A 16,662-nucleotide genomic window follows, 5' to 3' on the forward strand; every position below is an offset into this window, starting at 1 on the left:
CCGGTCCCAGAGGGGGAAAGGACAGTGTATCCAACACACTGTGAGATCCGGTCCCAGAGGGGGAAAGGACAGTGTATCTAACACACTGTGAGAGCCGGTCCCAGAGGGGGAAAGGACAGTGTATCTAACACACTGTGAGACCCTGTCCCAGAGGGGGAAAGGACAGTGCATCTAACACACTGTGAGACCCGGTCCCAGAGGGGGAAAGGACATTGAATCTAACGCACTGTGGCACCCAGTCTCAGAGGGGAAAAGGACAGTGTATCTAACGCACTGTGAGACCCGGTCCCAGAGGGGGAAAGGACAGTGTATGTAACACACTGTGAGACCCGGTCCCAGAGGGGGAAAGGACAGTGTATCTAACACACTGTGAGACTCGGTCCCAGAGGGGCAAAGGACAGTGTATCTAACACACTGTGAGACCCGATCCCAGAGGGGGAAAGGACAATGTATCTAATACACTGTGAGACCCGGTCCCAGAGGGGGAAAGGACAGTGTATCTAACACACTGTGAGACCCGGTCCCAGAGGAGGAAAGGACAGTGTATCTAACACACTGTGAGAGCCAGTCCCAGAGGGGGAAAGGACAGTGTATCTAACACACTGTGAGACCCGGTCGCAGAGGGGGAAAGGACAGTGTATCTAACGCACTGTGAGACACGGTCCCAGAGGGGGAATGGACAGTGTATCTAACGCACTGTGAGACCCGGTCCCAGAGGGGGAAAGGACAGTGTATCTAACACACTGTGAGACCCGGTCCCAGAGGGGGAAAGGACAGTGTATCTAACGCACTGTGAGACACGGTCCCAGAGGGGGAATGGACAGTGTATCTAACGCACTGTGAGACCCGGTCCCAGAGGGGGAAAGGACAGTGTATCTAACACACTGTGAGACCCGGTCCCAGAGGGGGAAAGGACAGTGTATCTAACACACTGTGAGACCCGGTCCCAGAGGGGGAATGGACACTGTATCTAACGCACTGTGAGACCCGGTCCCAGAGGGGGAAAGGACAGTGTATCTAACGCTCTGTGAGACCCGGTCCCAGAGGGGGAAAGGACAGTGTATCTAACGCACTGTGAGACCCGGTCCCAGAGGGGGAAAGGACAGTGTATCTAACGCTCTGTGAGACCCGGTCCCAGAGGGGGAAAGGACAGTGTATCTAATACACTGTGACACACGGTCCCAGAGGGGGAAAGGACAGTGTATCTAATACACTGTGAGACCCGGTCCCAGAGGGGGAAAGGACAGTGTATCTAACGCACTGTGAGACCCGGTCCCAGAGGAGGAAAGGAAAGTGTATCTAATACACTGTGAGACCCGGTCCCAGAGGGGGAAAGGACAGTGTATCTAACGCACTGTGAGACCCGGTCCCAGAGGGGGAATGGACAGTGTATCTAACGCACTGTGAGACCCGGTCCCAGAGGGGGAAAGGACAGTGTATCTAACACACTGTGAGAGCCGGTCCCAGAGGGGGAAAGGACAGTGTATCTAACACACTGTGAGACCCTGTCCCAGAGGGGGAAAGGACAGTGCATCTAACACACTGTGAGACCCGGTCCCAGAGGGGGAAAGGACATTGAATCTAACGCACTGTGGCACCCAGTCTCAGAGGGGAAAAGGACAGTGTATCTAACGCACTGTGAGACCCGATCCCAGAGGGGGAAAGGACAGTGTATCTAATACACTGTGAGACCCGGTCCCAGAGGGGGAAAGGACAGTGTATCTAACACACTGTGAGACCCGATCCCAGAGGGGGAAAGGACAATGTATCTAATACACTGTGAGACCCGGTCCCAGAGGGGGAAAGGACAGTGTATCTAACACACTGTGAGACCCGGTCCCAGAGGAGGAAAGGACAGTGTATCTAACACACTGTGAGAGCCAGTCCCAGAGGGGGAAAGGACAGTGTATCTAACACACTGTGAGACCCGGTCCCAGAGGGGGAAAGGACAGTGTATCTAACGCACTGTGAGACACGGTCCCAGAGGGGGAATGGACAGTGTATCTAACGCACTGTGAGACCCGGTCCCAGAGGGGGAAAGGACAGTGTATCTAACACACTGTGAGACCCGGTCCCAGAGGGGGAAAGGACAGTGTATCTAACACACTGTGAGACCCGGTCCCAGAGGGGGAATGGACACTGTATCTAACGCACTGTGAGACCCGGTCTCAGAGGGGGAAAGGACAGTGTATCTAACGCTCTGTGAGACCCGGTCCCAGAGGGGGAAAGGACAGTGTATCTAACGCACTGTGAGACCCGGTCCCAGAGGGGGAAAGGACAGTGTATCTAACGCTCTGTGAGACCCGGTCCCAGAGGGGGAAAGGACAGTGTATCTAACGCACTGTGAGACCCGGTCCCAGAGGCGGAAAGGACAGTGTATCTAACACACTGTGACACCCGGTCCCAGAGGGGGAATGGTCAGTGTATCTAACACACTGTGAGACCCGGTCCCAGAGGGGGAAAGGACAATGTATCTAACACACTGTGAGACCCGGTCCCAGAGGGGGAAAGGACAGTGTATCTAACGCACTGTGAGACCCGGTCCCAGAGGGGGAAAGGACAGTGTATCTAACACACTGTGAGACCCGGTCCCAGAGGGGGAAAGGACAGTGTATCTAACACACTGTGAGACCCGGTCCCAGAGGGGGAAAGGACAATGTATCTAACACACTGTGAGACCCGGTCCCAGAGGGGGAAAGGACAGTGTATCTAACACACTGTGAGACCCGGTCCCAGAGGGGGAAAGGACAGTGTATCTAACACACTGTGAGACCCGGTCCCAGAGGGTGAAAGGACAGTGTATCTTACACAAGTTGTATTTAAAACTCTGTTGTACACACTATAATATTGTCCCTATTTCCACCCTGCTCTCCTTGATATACAATACTGAACAGAAACAACACTGGAACCGGTAATGTGGAAACATCCGAGGAAAGATTCGGTCAAAATCTGGGAGCTCCCTGGGACTGGGGACAGGAAATTTCTGGCCAGTGTATATTTGGACCGTGTAAAGTTTGATCAATACGATTTCTTCATTATCCTCAATAACACTCACTTTAAACAGAATGATGTGTATCTGGCCAAGGAAATTCACCAGAGGAAGAAGAAATGTTATTTTGTCCGAACCCCCCCGACACACACACACACACACACACACACACACAGACATAGGCACACACACACATACACACACACACAGACAGACAGACACACACACACACACAGACACACACACACACACAGACACACACACACACACACACACACACAGACACACACACACACAGACACACACACACACAGAGACACACACACACACAGACACACAGACACACACACACAGAGACACACACACTCACACACACAGACATAGGCACACACACACAGACACGCACACACACACACACACAGAGACACATACACACACACACACACACAGACACACACACACTCACACACAGACTCTCTCTCTCTCTGGGTGATATTTGAAATCGTTTCCTCACTATCAGTCTCCACAAGAGAGCTGAATATTGAATGTTCAGACTGGGGGTGTGTGTGATGGGGAAAGGGATTCAGTGTCTGCATTCTCTGGATATTTAAATTAATTCCAGGTGGGTTTAAAGAGTGTCCGTGACTGGGGAGGGGGAAGAGAAGGACAGATAACTGGGATCATTATTCCTACAAGATTAAGATTAGTATTTAGCTCCATGTCACATTATCTAACGTGACATTCCTTGCCTTTAATTGTTACTGAACAGATTGAAACTTTACTTCTGACCCATTTCTGTTTAAGAATGGAAGTGTATTGGGTTTATAATATAATTAAACCCAGTAATATTCTCTCATTCATTGTGAGACAGACTGTGGAACCCATCAAACAGAATCTGCTCTTCTGACTGTGAGGACAGGTGCTGACCAGAGAATTGGGTCCAGTTTGGTTTATTTCCACTCGAAACATCTCCCGATTTTGTTTCTGATGAATTTTCACTGGAGTTTTTTTCTGTGGGATTATTTTATTCCACTCTGAGATGGGCAAGGACCCCTCCTGCTGATTCCCACCTCCCGCCCTCTCTCAGTCTATGAATCAATGCTCAGGAATGTGATGGAATATTCTCCACTTGCCTGGATGAGTGCAGCTCCAACAACACTCAAGAAGCTCGACACCATCCAGGACAAAGCAGCCCATTCGATTGGCACCCCATCCACCACCCTAAACATTCACTCCCTTCACCACCGGCGCACAGTGGCTGCAGTGTGTACCATCCACAGGATGCACTGCAGCAACTCGCCAAGGCTTCTTCGACAGCACCTCCCAAACCCGCGACCTCTACCACCTAGAAGGACAAGAGCAGCAGGTACATGGGAACAACACCACCTGCACGTTCCCCTCCGAGTCACACACCATCCCGACTTGGAAATATATCGGCCGTTCCTTCATCGTCGCTGGGTCCAAATCCTGGAACTCCCTTCCTAACAGCACTGTGGGAGAACCTTCACCACACGGACTGCAGCGGTTCAAGAAGGCGGCTCACCACCACCTTTGAAGGGATGCGTTAATTTAGACCACTGGGTGTCCATCTGGAGAGAGATCTCCCTCGTCCGTCCCTTCTCCCCCTCCCCAACTCCCCATGTCCCAGGTATGAGCTCCTTTGCATGGTGCCCAGGACTTTGTGTGAGGCCAGGTCGAAGTGTTCCATTGGAAGGAGTGAAGCCCACCAGCACTGTATCCTTCGAGACAATTCCTACCCCCACCCCCCTGATCTGACCCCTGCAGATTGGGTCTCACGGTCAAGTGGGAAGAGGTCCTGCTTATCTCTCTCCCTCAGCCCTGGGGAAGGGGTGGAGTGGGTGAGGGTCCCTGCAGATGTCCGTGAGGTGACCAGAGGCCCCCAAGGCACACTGGAGTGGTGAAAGTCCCAGGCACGTCACTGCTGTGAGGTCCCATGCCCTCCGTCTGTCCTTGTACAGAGCTCAGCCCAGTCTCAATAGACGTCAGGATAGGCTGTTCATCTGTGATCAACTGCCCCTCCCCCAGGAGAGCGTAATTCTGAGGCTGGGGGTTTCAATTTGGGACAGAACCTGAATCCCCCAGGGTTCAATCCCACTGAGATTGACAAGAGCTTCTCCTGACCCCTTCAGTTACGTGGAACCGTAGAGTTTGGGGATGTGTTTCTGGGGTGGGGGGACTTTTCCAGGTTCCCACCTCCCTCACCCAGGGAATCCCGTACAATGTGTCCTGATAGGCCCAGTGGGACCTACATCTCCCGAGAGAACAGAAGAAATAAGAGCATTCGGCCCCTCGAGCCTGCTACACCATTCAATCAGATCATGGCCGATCTTCCACCTCAACTCCACTTTCCCCCCCCGATCCCCATATCCCTTGATTCCCCGAGAGTCCAAAAATCCATCGATCTCAGCCTCGAATATACTCAATGACTGAGGATCACAGCCCTCTGGGGGAGAGAATTCCAAAGATTCACCACCCTCTGAGTGAAGAAATTCCTCCTCATCTCAGTCCTGAATGGCCGACCCCTTATCCTGAGACTGTGTCCCCTCGTTCTAGACGCTCCAGTCAGGGGAAACAATCTCTCAGCATCGACCCTGTGAAGCCCCCTCAGAATCTTCTATGTTTCAATGAGATCACCTCTCATTCCTCTAAACTCCAGAGAGTCTCGGCCCATTCTACTCCATCTCTCCTCATAGGACAACCCTCTCATCCCAGGACTGGATCTAGAAGGCCGAGGTATCTCCTTTCCAGGCCGAGCGAAGGCCTGAAAAAGTGCAAAGAGCAACATCTTCCTCTGTTGTCCTATCGAGACTCGTCTTCATTGTCTGGACCCTTGTGGTCCAATCGGAACCTCCGAATCTCCCAAAAAAGGAATTCCTTCAAGTACTGGAGCAAACAATAAAACCAGAGGAAAGTATTGGGGACAGTGCGGGGGGGAGGGGGAGAGAAATACAGGAATGGGACACTCATGATCAGAAAAACCACATGGAGGGAGCGAAATTCAACCAAATAACAAAACGGGGAATAAATACAGACCTTCACAGTCCAGGTCTGACACGGTCAGTTTGCTTTAAGAATCCAACATCAATAAACCAGGACGTAGGGAGAATCCGACAGCTATTTTACAAAGTGGCCAATTTAGAGTCACCATGTTCCAGGGTCACCATGTTCTAGGGTCGCCATGTTCTAGGGTCGCCATGTTCTCGGGTCGCCATGTTCTAGGGTCGCCATGTTCCAGGGTCGCCATGTTCTAGGGTCGCCATGTTCTAGAGTCGCCATGTTCGAGGGTCACCATGTTCTCGGGTCGTCATTCTACTCAATCTCTCCTCATAGGACAACCCTCTCATCCCAGGAATCAATCTAGAAGGCCGAGGTATCTCCTTTCCAGGCCATGTTCCAGGGTCGCCATGTTCTAGGGTCGCCATGTTCTAGGGTCGCAATGTTCCAGGGTCACCATGTTCTCGGGTCGTCATGTTCTAGGGTCGCCATTTCAGACAGTGGCCAATCTTCAAAGGCAGCCATTTTTGTGGGTGGCCATTTTCGAAGGTGACCATTTTAGAGAGTGGCCATTTTCGTAGGCGACCATTTTAGAGAGTGACCATTTTAGAGAGTGGCCATTTTCATAGGTGACCATTTTATTGGGTGGCCATTTTCGAAGGTGTCCATTTTAGAGAGTGGCCATTTTTGGAGGTGACCATTTTAGAGAGTGGCCATTTTCAAAGGTGACCATTTTATTGGGTGGCCATTTTGAAGGTGGCCATTTTAGAGAGGGGCCATTTTAGTAGGTGGCCATTTCAGAGAGTGGCAATTTTCCAAGGCTATCATTTTAGAGAGTGGCCATTTTCGTAGGTGACCATTTTTGTTGGTGGCCATTTTAGAGAGTGGCCATTTTCATAGGTGACCATTTTAGAGAGTGTTCATTTTCGTAGGTGACCATTTTCTCGGCTGGATATTTTAGAGAGTGGCCATTTTTGTAGGTGACCATTTTAGAGAGCGGCCATTTTCATAGGTGACCATATTGGAGAGTGGCCATTTTAGTAGATGACCATTTCTGAGAGTGGCCATTTCTGAGAGTGGCCCTTTTCGTAGGTGGCCATTTTCGTAGGTGACCATTTTTTCGGCTGGTTATTTTAGGGAATGGCCATTTTCGTAGGTGACCATTTTAGAGTGGCCATTTTCGTAGATGACCATTTTAGAGAGTGGCCATTTTCATAGGTGGCCATTTTCGTAGGTGACCATTTTTGAGAGCGGCCATTTTCATTGGTGACCATATTAGAGAGTGGCCATTTTAGTAGATGACCATTTCTGAGAGTGACCATTTCTGAGAGTGGCCATTTTCATAGCTGTCCATTTTAGAGAGTGGCCATTTTCATAGGTGACCATTTTAGAGAGTGGCCATTTTCATAGCTGTCCATTTTAAAGAGTGGCCATTTTTGTAGGTGACCATTTTAGAGAGTGGCCATTTCTAGACAGCCATTTGAGGGGCAGTGCACAGCCCTGACCAAACACACTGAGGAACTTCATTAACATAATTTTAAAGGCCTTGATGATGCCAAGAAAGCTCCTGATCACTTCACCGTGCACTGCGTACGGGCCTGGTTCCAGGGACTCCTTTCGCAGCAGAGCCTCATGAAAGCAGTGCTTAGAACCCGAGACGTTTACAGCACTGAAGGAGGCCATTCGGCCCATCTCTGGGAGTCTGTTCCATGTGTCCATCACTCTCTCTGTGTGAAGAACACAGTACAGGAGTCCATTCGGCCCATCTCTGGGAACCTGTTCCATGTCTCCATCACTCTCTCTCTCTCTCTCTGTGAGAAACACATTACAGGAGGAGTCCACTCGGCCCATTGATCCTGTGCGGGCTCTTTGACGGAGTGATCCGACCCCCCCCTCCCCCTCCCTCTCCCGCCCGATCTCCGCCCCGCCCCCTCTCACCAACTGACAACCGAAAAACCGCGAGCGGGATAAAGGGAGAGGCTCTGATTGGAGGAAAGGAGAGCGCGAGGGAGAGGGGCGGGGCGAGCGGGGAGAGGGCGGAGCAGTGAGGCCAACCGCAGAAGCGCGAGCGAGGGGGCGGGCCGAGAAGGGAGGCGGGGCGAGCGGGGAAGAGGGCGGGGAGTCGAGGCCAACAGCAGAAGCGCGAGCGAGGGGGCGGGCCGAGCTGCAAAATGCGAGGCTGTGATTGGGGGAGAGGAGAGGGGGCGGGGCGAGGCAACGAGGCCAACGGCAAAGGCGCGAGCGGCCGAGGTGAGCGGGAAAAAGGGGAGGCTGTGATTGGAGGAGAGGAGAGCGCGAGGGGGCAGCGTCCACCCCCGTCCCCCCTCACAACCCCTCACACCCCCTTCCCCACCCACCCCCGCCTCTCCCCCTCACATCCCCTCCACTCCCCCTCACACCCCCGCCTCTCCCCCTCACATCCCCTCCACTCCCCCTCACACCCCCGCCTCTCCCCCTCACATCCCCTCCCCCACCTCCTCCTCCCCCCCTCACACCCCCTCCACTCCCCCTCACACCCACTCACACTCACTCCCCTCCCCCTCACACCCCCTTCCCCACCCACCCCCGCCTCTCCCCCTCACACCCCCTCCACTCCCCCTCACACCCACTCACACTCACTCCCCTCCCCCTCACACCCCCTTCCCCACCCACCCCCGCCTCTCCCCCTCACATCCCCATCACCACCTCCTCCTCCCCCCTCACACCCCTCCACTCCCCCTCACACCCACTCACACTCACTCCCCTCCCCCTCACACCCCCTCCCCCTCACACCCCCTCCCCCTCACATCCCCTCCCCCACCTCCTCCTCCCCCCCCCCTCACACCCCCTCCACTCCCCCTCACACCCACTCACACTCACTCCCCTCCCCCTCAAACCCCTCCCCCAACACCCACTCCCCCCACACCCCATCCCTCCCCCTCACACCCCCTCCCCCTCACATCCCCTCCCCCACCTCCTCCTCCCCCCCTCACACCCCCTCCACTCCCCCTCACACCCACTCACACTCACTCCCCTCCCCCTCAAACCCCTCCCCCAACACCCACTCCCCCCACACCCCATCCCTCCCCCTCACACCCCCTCCCCCTCACATCCCCTCCCCCACCTCCCCCTCCCCCTCACACCCCCTCCCCTTCACACCCCTCCCTCTAACACACACTCCCCCTCACATCCCCTCCCTCTGACACCCCCTCGCACTCGCTCCACCCTCACACTCCCTCCCCCTCACATCCACTTCCCCGCGCGTCCCCTCCCCCACACACTCCCTCCCCCTCGCACCCCTCCCCTCACTCTCAGGGCGATATCTGTACACTGACTGGTGTCTCAGTGAGAAGTTTAATTTTCTGTTTTCTCATTTTAGGACCCTGGAGTTTTCGGGCACCTGCAGGGAGTGGCTTCGTACCCACGTAAACAGAACCAACATGGAAGGCGAGAGATGGGGCATCGGGGATCTTTGCTTTGGACTGTCGGCTGGGAGAGGAGAGGGCGCACAATGGTGAGTAAAGAGGCAGCGCTCCCTATTGGGGTGGGTAAAGGGGGCTCTGGTCCCTATGATGCTGAGTATAGGGGTGGGGAGATAGAGAGTAAAGCTCCCTCTACACTGTCCCATCAAACACTCCCAGGGCAGGTACAGGGTTAGATACAGAGTAAAGCTCCCTCTACACTGTCCCATCAAACACTCCCAGGGCAGGTACAGGGTTAGATACAGAGTAAAGCTCCCTCTACACTGTCCCGTCAAACACTCCCAGGGCAGGTACAGGGTTAGATACAGAGTAAAGCTCCCTCTACACTGTCCCGTCAAACACTCTCAGGGCAGGTGCAGGGTTAGATACAGAGTAAAGCTCCTTCTACACTGTCCCATCAAACACTCCCAGGGCAGGTACAGGGTTAGACACAGAGTAAAGCTCCCTCTACACTGTCCCATCAAACACTCCCAGGGCAGGTACAGGGTTAGATACAGAGTAAAGCTCCCTCTACACTGTCCCGTCAAACACTCTCAGGGCAGGTGCAGGGTTAGATACAGAGTAAAGCTCCTTCTACACTGTCCCATCAAACACTCCCAGGGCAGGTACAGGGTTAGACACAGAGTAAAGCTCCCTCTACACTGTCCCATCAAACACTCCCAGGGCAGGTACAGGGTTAGATACAGAGTAAAGCTCCCTCTACACTGTCCCATCAAACACTCCCAGGGCAGGTACAGGGTTAGATACAGAGTAAAGCTCCCTCGACACTGTCCCATCAAACACTCCCCATCCTGGTCAATCTGTTCTCTCTCGAAAGCCTGAACATTCCTCCGACAGTGCAGATCTCTGAACTGTGCTCAGTCCTGCCGTCTGACTAAATTTTCGACACATTCCCCATTCCGGCTTCAATTTAATATTCGGTACATTTTTTGATAAATTCCCTGAACCACTTCAGGCAAAGTCATGACATCGGGTAAAGGAGATCTCAGGTTGCTTCAGGAGCAAATCCATCGGCAGCATCTCGACAGACTGGTTTGCCACGTTATCCCTGTGTCAGCCGCACTTCGGTCTGTTTCCTCTCTGAGTCAGAAGATCGAGGGTTCGAGCCCCACACACTGCAGAGTCTGAAGCCCCCGTAATCCAGGCCAACTCTCCCAGTGCCAGTACTGAGGGAGCGCTGCACTGTCGGAGGGTCAGTACTGAGGGAGCGCTGCACTGTCGGAGGGTCAGTACTGAGGGAGCGCTGCACTGTCGGAGGGTCAGTACTGAGGGAGCGCTGCACTGTCGGAGGGTCAGTACTGAGGGAGCGCCGCACTGTCGGAGGGTCAGTACTGAGGGAGCGCTGCACTGTCGGAGGGTCAGTACCGAGGGAGCGCTGCACTGTGGGAGGGTCAGTACTGAGGGAGCGCTGCACTGTCGGAGGGTCAGTACTGAGGGAGCGCTGCACTGTCGGAGGGTCGGTACTGAGGGAGCGCTGCACTGTCGGAGGGTCAGTACCGAGGGAGCGCTGCACTGTGGGAGGGTCAGTACTGAGGGAGCGCCGCACTGTCGGAGGGTCAGTACTGAGGGAGCGCTGCACTGTCGGAGGGTCAGTACTGAGGGAGCGCTGCACTGTCGGAGGGTCAGTACCGAGGGAGCGCTGCACTGTCGGAGGGTCAGTACTGAGGGAGCGCTGCACTGTCGGAGGGTCAGTACTGAGGGAGCGCTGCACTGTCGGAGGATCAGTACTGAGGGAGCGCTGCACTGTCGGAGGGTCAGTACTGAGGGAGCGCCGCACTGTCGGAGGGTCAGTACTGAGGGAGCGCTGCACTGTCGGAGGGTCAGTACTGAGGGAGCGCTGCACTGTCGGAGGTTCAGTACTGAGGGAGCGCTGCACTGTCGGAGGGTCAGTACTGAGGGAGCGCTGCACTGTCGGAGGGTCAGTACTGAGGGAGCGCTGCACTGTCGGAGGGTCAGTACTGAGGGAGCGCCGCACTGTCGGAGGGTCAGTACTGAGGGAGCGCTGCACTGTCGGAGGGTCAGTACTGAGGGAGCGCCGCACTGTCGGAGGGTCAGTACTGAGGGAGCGCTGCACTGTCGGAGGGTCAGTACTGAGGGAGTGCTGCACTGTCGGAGGGTCAGTACTGAGGGAGCGCCGCACCGTCGGAGGGTCAGTACTGAGGGAACGCCGCACTGTCGGAGGGTCAGTACTGAGGGAGCGCCGCACTGTCGGAGGGTCGGTACTGAGGGAGCGCTGCACTGTGGGAGGGTCGGTACTGAGGGAGCGCCGCACCGTCGGAGGGTCAGTACCGAGGGAGAGCCGCACTGTCGGAGGGTCGGTACTGAGGGAGCGCTGCACTGTCGGAGGGTCCGTACTGAGGGAGCGCCGCACTGTCGGAGGGTCAGTACCGAGGGAGCGCCGCACTGTCGGAGGGTCAGTACCGAGGGAGCGCCGCACTGTCGGAGGGTCAGTACCGAGGGAGCGCCGCACTGTCGGAGGGTCAGTACCGAGGGAGCGCTGCACTGTCGGAGGGTCAGTACCGAGGGAGCGCTGCACTGTCGGAGGGTCAGTACTGAGGGAGCGCCACACTGTCGGAGGGTCAGTACTGAGGGAGCGCCGCACTGTCGGAGGGTCAGTACTGAGGGAGCGCTGCACTGTCGGAGGGTCAGTACTGAGGGAGCGCTGCACTGTCGGAGGGTCAGTACTGAGGGAGCACTGCACTGTCGGAGGGTCCGTACTGAGGGAGCGCTGCACTGTCGGAGGGTCAGTACTGAGGGAGCGCCGCACTGTCGGAGGGTCAGTACCGAGGGAGCGCCGCACTGTCGGAGGGTCAGTACCGAGGGAGCGCTGCACTGTCGGAGGGTCAGTACCGAGGGAGCGCTGCACTGTCGGAGGGTCAGTACCGAGGGAGCGCCGCACTGTCGGAGGGTCAGTACTGAGGGAGCGCCACACTGTCGGAGGGTCAGTACCGAGGGAGCGCTGCACTGTCGGAGGGTCAGTACTGAGGGAGCGCTGCACTGTCGGAGGGTCAGTACTGAGGGAGCACTGCACTGTCGGAGGGTCCGTACTGAGGGAGCGCTGCACTGTCGGAGGGTCAGTACTGAGGGAGCGCTGCACTGTCGGAGGGTCGGTACTGGGGGAGCGCCGCACTGTCAGAGGGTCGGTACTGGGGGAGCGCCGCACTGTCGGAGGGTCGGTACTGAGGGAGCGCCGCACTGTCGGAGGGTCGGTACTGGGGGAGCGCCGCACTGTCAGAGGGTCGGTACTGGGGGAGCGCCGCACTGTCGGAGGGTCGGTACTGAGGGAGCGCCGCACCGTCGGAGGGTCAGTACTGAGGGAGCGCCGCACTGTCGGAGGGTCAGTACTGAGGGAGCGCCGCACCGTCGGAGGGTCAGTACTGAGGGAGCGCCGCACTGTCGGAGGTACAGTCTTTCGGATGAAACTTTAAACATAAAAGGTCCCACAGAGAGTGAGAGAAAGACATAGAGTGAGAGAAAGACAGATATGGAGAGAGGAAGTGAGAGAGACAGAGAGAGGGACAGAGAGAGAGAGAGAGATAGGGAGAGAGAGAGATTGAGAGACAGAGAGTGGTCGGGGGAGACAGGGAGAGAGACAGAGAGAGGGAGATACAGAGAGAGAGAGAGAGACAGAGAAAGTGGGGGTGAGAGAGAGAGAGAGAGAGAGAGAGGAAGTGAGAGAGACAGAGAGAGAGGGATGAACAGAGAGAGACAAGGAGAGGGAGAAAGAGACAGGGAGAGAGAGAGAGAGAGACAAGGAGAAGGAGAGAGAGACAGGGAGAAAGAGAGAGAGGGAGAGAGACAGGGAGAGAGAGAGATAGGGAGAGAGAGAGAAAGAGACAGACAGAGAGAGAGAGAGAGGGGGAAATGATTTTCGCATGACGGCGTGAACTCAGCAGGTGGGTGATTCGTCTCCTGGGAAACCCGTAAATAATATGTGAGTTGGTTTGACTGATCGCAACGGAAATGAAGACCCTTAATTTTCCTTCCGGGTTTGGCGCCTCCAAACTGCGCAGTGGGCGCACTGCACGCCCCCACGACGTGCTGGGAACCAGATTATTTAAAGGGACCTTACAAACATGGATTTTCGAGACGAGAGGAGGATCCTCGAAAATGCAGCATCGTGCAGCCAGGGCTGCACCTCGGTTCAGCGATGCTACAGCAAGTTGCTACTGGCCCGGTGTGAGAAGGAGGGAAGTCCTGGACCCAGCTCCTTGCTTCTACCACCGAGTGGCAGGAGGCGGCAGAGCAGGTCAGCACCGGGAGCACGGTGCCCAGGTCATGGGCACAACGCAGGGAACAATTCAATGACCTAACCAGGTCAGGAAAGGTGAGTACAGTGGCTCATTCACACACATCCTGTGAAAAGAAGCTTTTGCACCCCCCCCCATCACTCTGTCTCGTCAAATCTAATCCGTCACATCACTCCTCACACCCACTGAAATTCGTTATCAACTTACCTTCATAAGAACATAAGAAATGGGAGCAGGAGTAGGCCATTCGGCCCCTCGAGCCTGCTTCGCCATTCAACAAGATCATGGCCGATCTTTCACCTCAACGCCATTTTCCTGCACCATCCCCACTATCCTTTGATGCCTTTAATATCTGGACATCTATCCATCTCAGTCTTGAATATGCTGAACCACTCAGCTCTCTGGGGTGGAGAATTTCATAGATTCACCACCTTCTGAGTGAAGAAATTTCTCCTCATCTCAATCTTGAATGACCGACCCCTTATCCTGAGACTGTGACCCCTGGTTCTAGACTCTCCAGCCTGGGGAAACAATCTCTCAGCATCTACCCTGTCGAGCCCAGTAAGAAGTTTGTATGTTTCAATGAGATCACCTCTCATTCCTCCAAACCCTTTCTCTGCACTTCCTCACCTGCCTGTTTGTGCTCCCGCCACTCCCCCTCACCCCAGTCCTGATCCAGTGTGATGCCTCTGCCTGATACTCACCCTCTGATGCACCCTCTTTCACAGTCAGCCTCACCCAAAGCAATGCATCCAACGGCTGCACCCCGTCACCCTCACTCACTCATAGCTCTGTTCTTTCTCCCCATGTAGGAGAAGAGAGCGCAAAATGCATGGGAGAGGAGCAGGATGGGAGGGGAGCCCACCACAAATAGTGGCCCTGACGGATGGGGATGGAGGAGGCAATGGACATCATGGTTGAACGCCTGGCCGTCGGAGATGGCGAGGCTGGCAGCCCGCAAACTCTAACATCCCTCACACACATCATGAACTGACGTTATCAATGATTGACCTGTTGGACACCTCAGGATGCTGATTGGAAAGATTGTCACTCCTGCGGTGATTTTTTTAATGCTGCTTCATGTTCCCTTCCACGGATTGACGAGGGGGCAGGCGCCATGGAAGAGGGCGGTTCCTCAGAGGAGCTCCTTTCCTCTGAGGGTGCATTTCATGTCACGTCCAGCCCTGCACCAGCGCAGATACCCGCCCCTCGGTGGGTCCTGTTCGGCAGATAGTTGTGTTGGCACCTGGTGATTCACCGCTCACGAGTGAGCCCGAGCAGACGCCGGTGGCGCAGGGGCCGCTGTGGAGAGTCTGGGTATGGGTGGGGGAGGGAGGCGCACTCCTCTCCAGGCTCTGCTCAGCTGGATACAGATGTGAACTCCAGGGGGCGGACATCGTTGAGAGAGAGAACGATCGAGGTGCAGACGCACCTTTGCGAGGCACTGGAAAAGGTGCCACGGTCAGCCTCCACGATCGCGGAGAGGATGGAGGAGAGCACCTCCATCGCTAGTGGATTGGGGGCGCAGGTGAGAGCAGCAATGTCTGCGATGGAAACAATGGCCGCCTCCATCCAAGCACAGCTCGCAAGTGAGTCCATTCAGGCCCTGACAATGGGCATGCGGATTTTGGACGCCAACATATCTGCTGCCTTAAAACAGGCAGGGGAAATCTCCTCACCAGCCCACTGTCCAGCAGAATGCTGGGCGTGATATTGTGAAGGCCCGGGAGAGGGATGACGGCGAAAGGGGACGTGGAAGTGGGGACGCCACTCAAAGCGCCCCCACGACTCACCCGTTGCCTCCCCCACCACCCCTCAACCCGCACCCGCAATGCTGCCTCCTCTCCCGATGGCCGTGTCTGCCCCTGTACAGGTGCAGGTGTGCTTGGAGGGGCCCTCACGGGCACCGAAACCCAGAGGGCGGGTAGGCCCCGAGCATCTCAGCAGTCAGGGCACGGACCTGAGCAACCTGCGACTGCCCCTGCTGCAGCCACAGGGGATGCACCAGGGAGAAGCAGTCGAAAGAGAAAGGCAAAGGTTTTGTGAGCACCAAGGGAATGCACAAGGGCGTGAGGGGGAGTGTCATGCTAACCTTTATTTGTTGTTTGTTCATGTCACATTAAATGTTCTGACTCTCACCAGCCACGTCTTGCCCATTCTGGAGTCCCTTTTGTGAATTCGCCCTGGCGTGTGTTCCATCATTAACGCCAAGACAAGATGCCACCCATTGGGCGCTTGTACAATGGGCGTATGCGTGGTTGAAGGACTGTTTTGGGTGAACGGAGGGGAGGGGGGTGTTGGAGGGGGTGGCGGTGACTGTCCCAGGCAGCCTGAGTAGTTCAGATACGTCATTGTGCAGATCTCATCATCAGAACACCTGAGAGAGATGAGGGAATTCGGGGCATCACCGGCAGCAATGTGAACCGCAGCTCTGGTGATAGGGTCCCCATCGTCATTATCCTCCTCCTCCTCCTCCACCTCCTCCTCATCGTCCTTCTCCTCCACCTCATCCTCCTCCACCTCATCCTCCTCCTCCTCCTCCACCTCCTCCTCATCGTCCTTCTCCTCCACCTCATCCTCCTCCACCTCATCCTCCTCCTCCTCCTCCACCTCATCCTGCTCCTCCTCATCCTCATCGTCCTCCACCTCCTCATCCTCCACCTCATCTTCATCGTCCTCCTCCTCCTCCACCTCATCCTCCTCCTCCTCCACCTCATCCTCCTCCACCTCATCCTTCTCCTCCTCCACCTCATCCTCCTCCACCTCATCCTTCTCCTCCTCCACCTCATCCTCATCATCATCCTCCTCCACCTCATCGTCCTCCTCCACCTCATCGTCCTCCTCCACCTCATCGTCCTCCTCCACCTCATCCTCATCATCCTCATCCTCCTCCTCCACCTCATCCTCATCGTCCTCCTCCTCCACCTCATCGTCCTCCCTCCTCCAC

General features: G+C 55.6%; 1 protein-coding gene across 1 annotated transcript in view; it reads right to left on the minus strand.

Moving 5' to 3' along the window:
• Positions 1-15,287, minus strand: part of LOC137310877 (interferon-gamma-inducible GTPase 10-like) — a gene marked incomplete at its 3' end in the record, with an annotated part of 59,070 nt that extends 43,783 nt beyond the window's left edge. The window contains exon 1 of the mRNA XM_067978424.1: positions 15,148-15,287. Coding sequence (XP_067834525.1) covers positions 15,148-15,287 — 140 coding nt within the window. The remainder of the gene's footprint in view (positions 1-15,147) is intronic.
• Between the last annotated feature and the right edge of the window lie 1,375 nt (positions 15,288-16,662).

The sequence above is a fragment of the Heptranchias perlo genome, unplaced genomic scaffold (assembly GCF_035084215.1).
Source record: "Heptranchias perlo isolate sHepPer1 unplaced genomic scaffold, sHepPer1.hap1 HAP1_SCAFFOLD_283, whole genome shotgun sequence".
Classification (NCBI taxonomy): Eukaryota; Metazoa; Chordata; class Chondrichthyes; order Hexanchiformes; family Hexanchidae; genus Heptranchias; species Heptranchias perlo.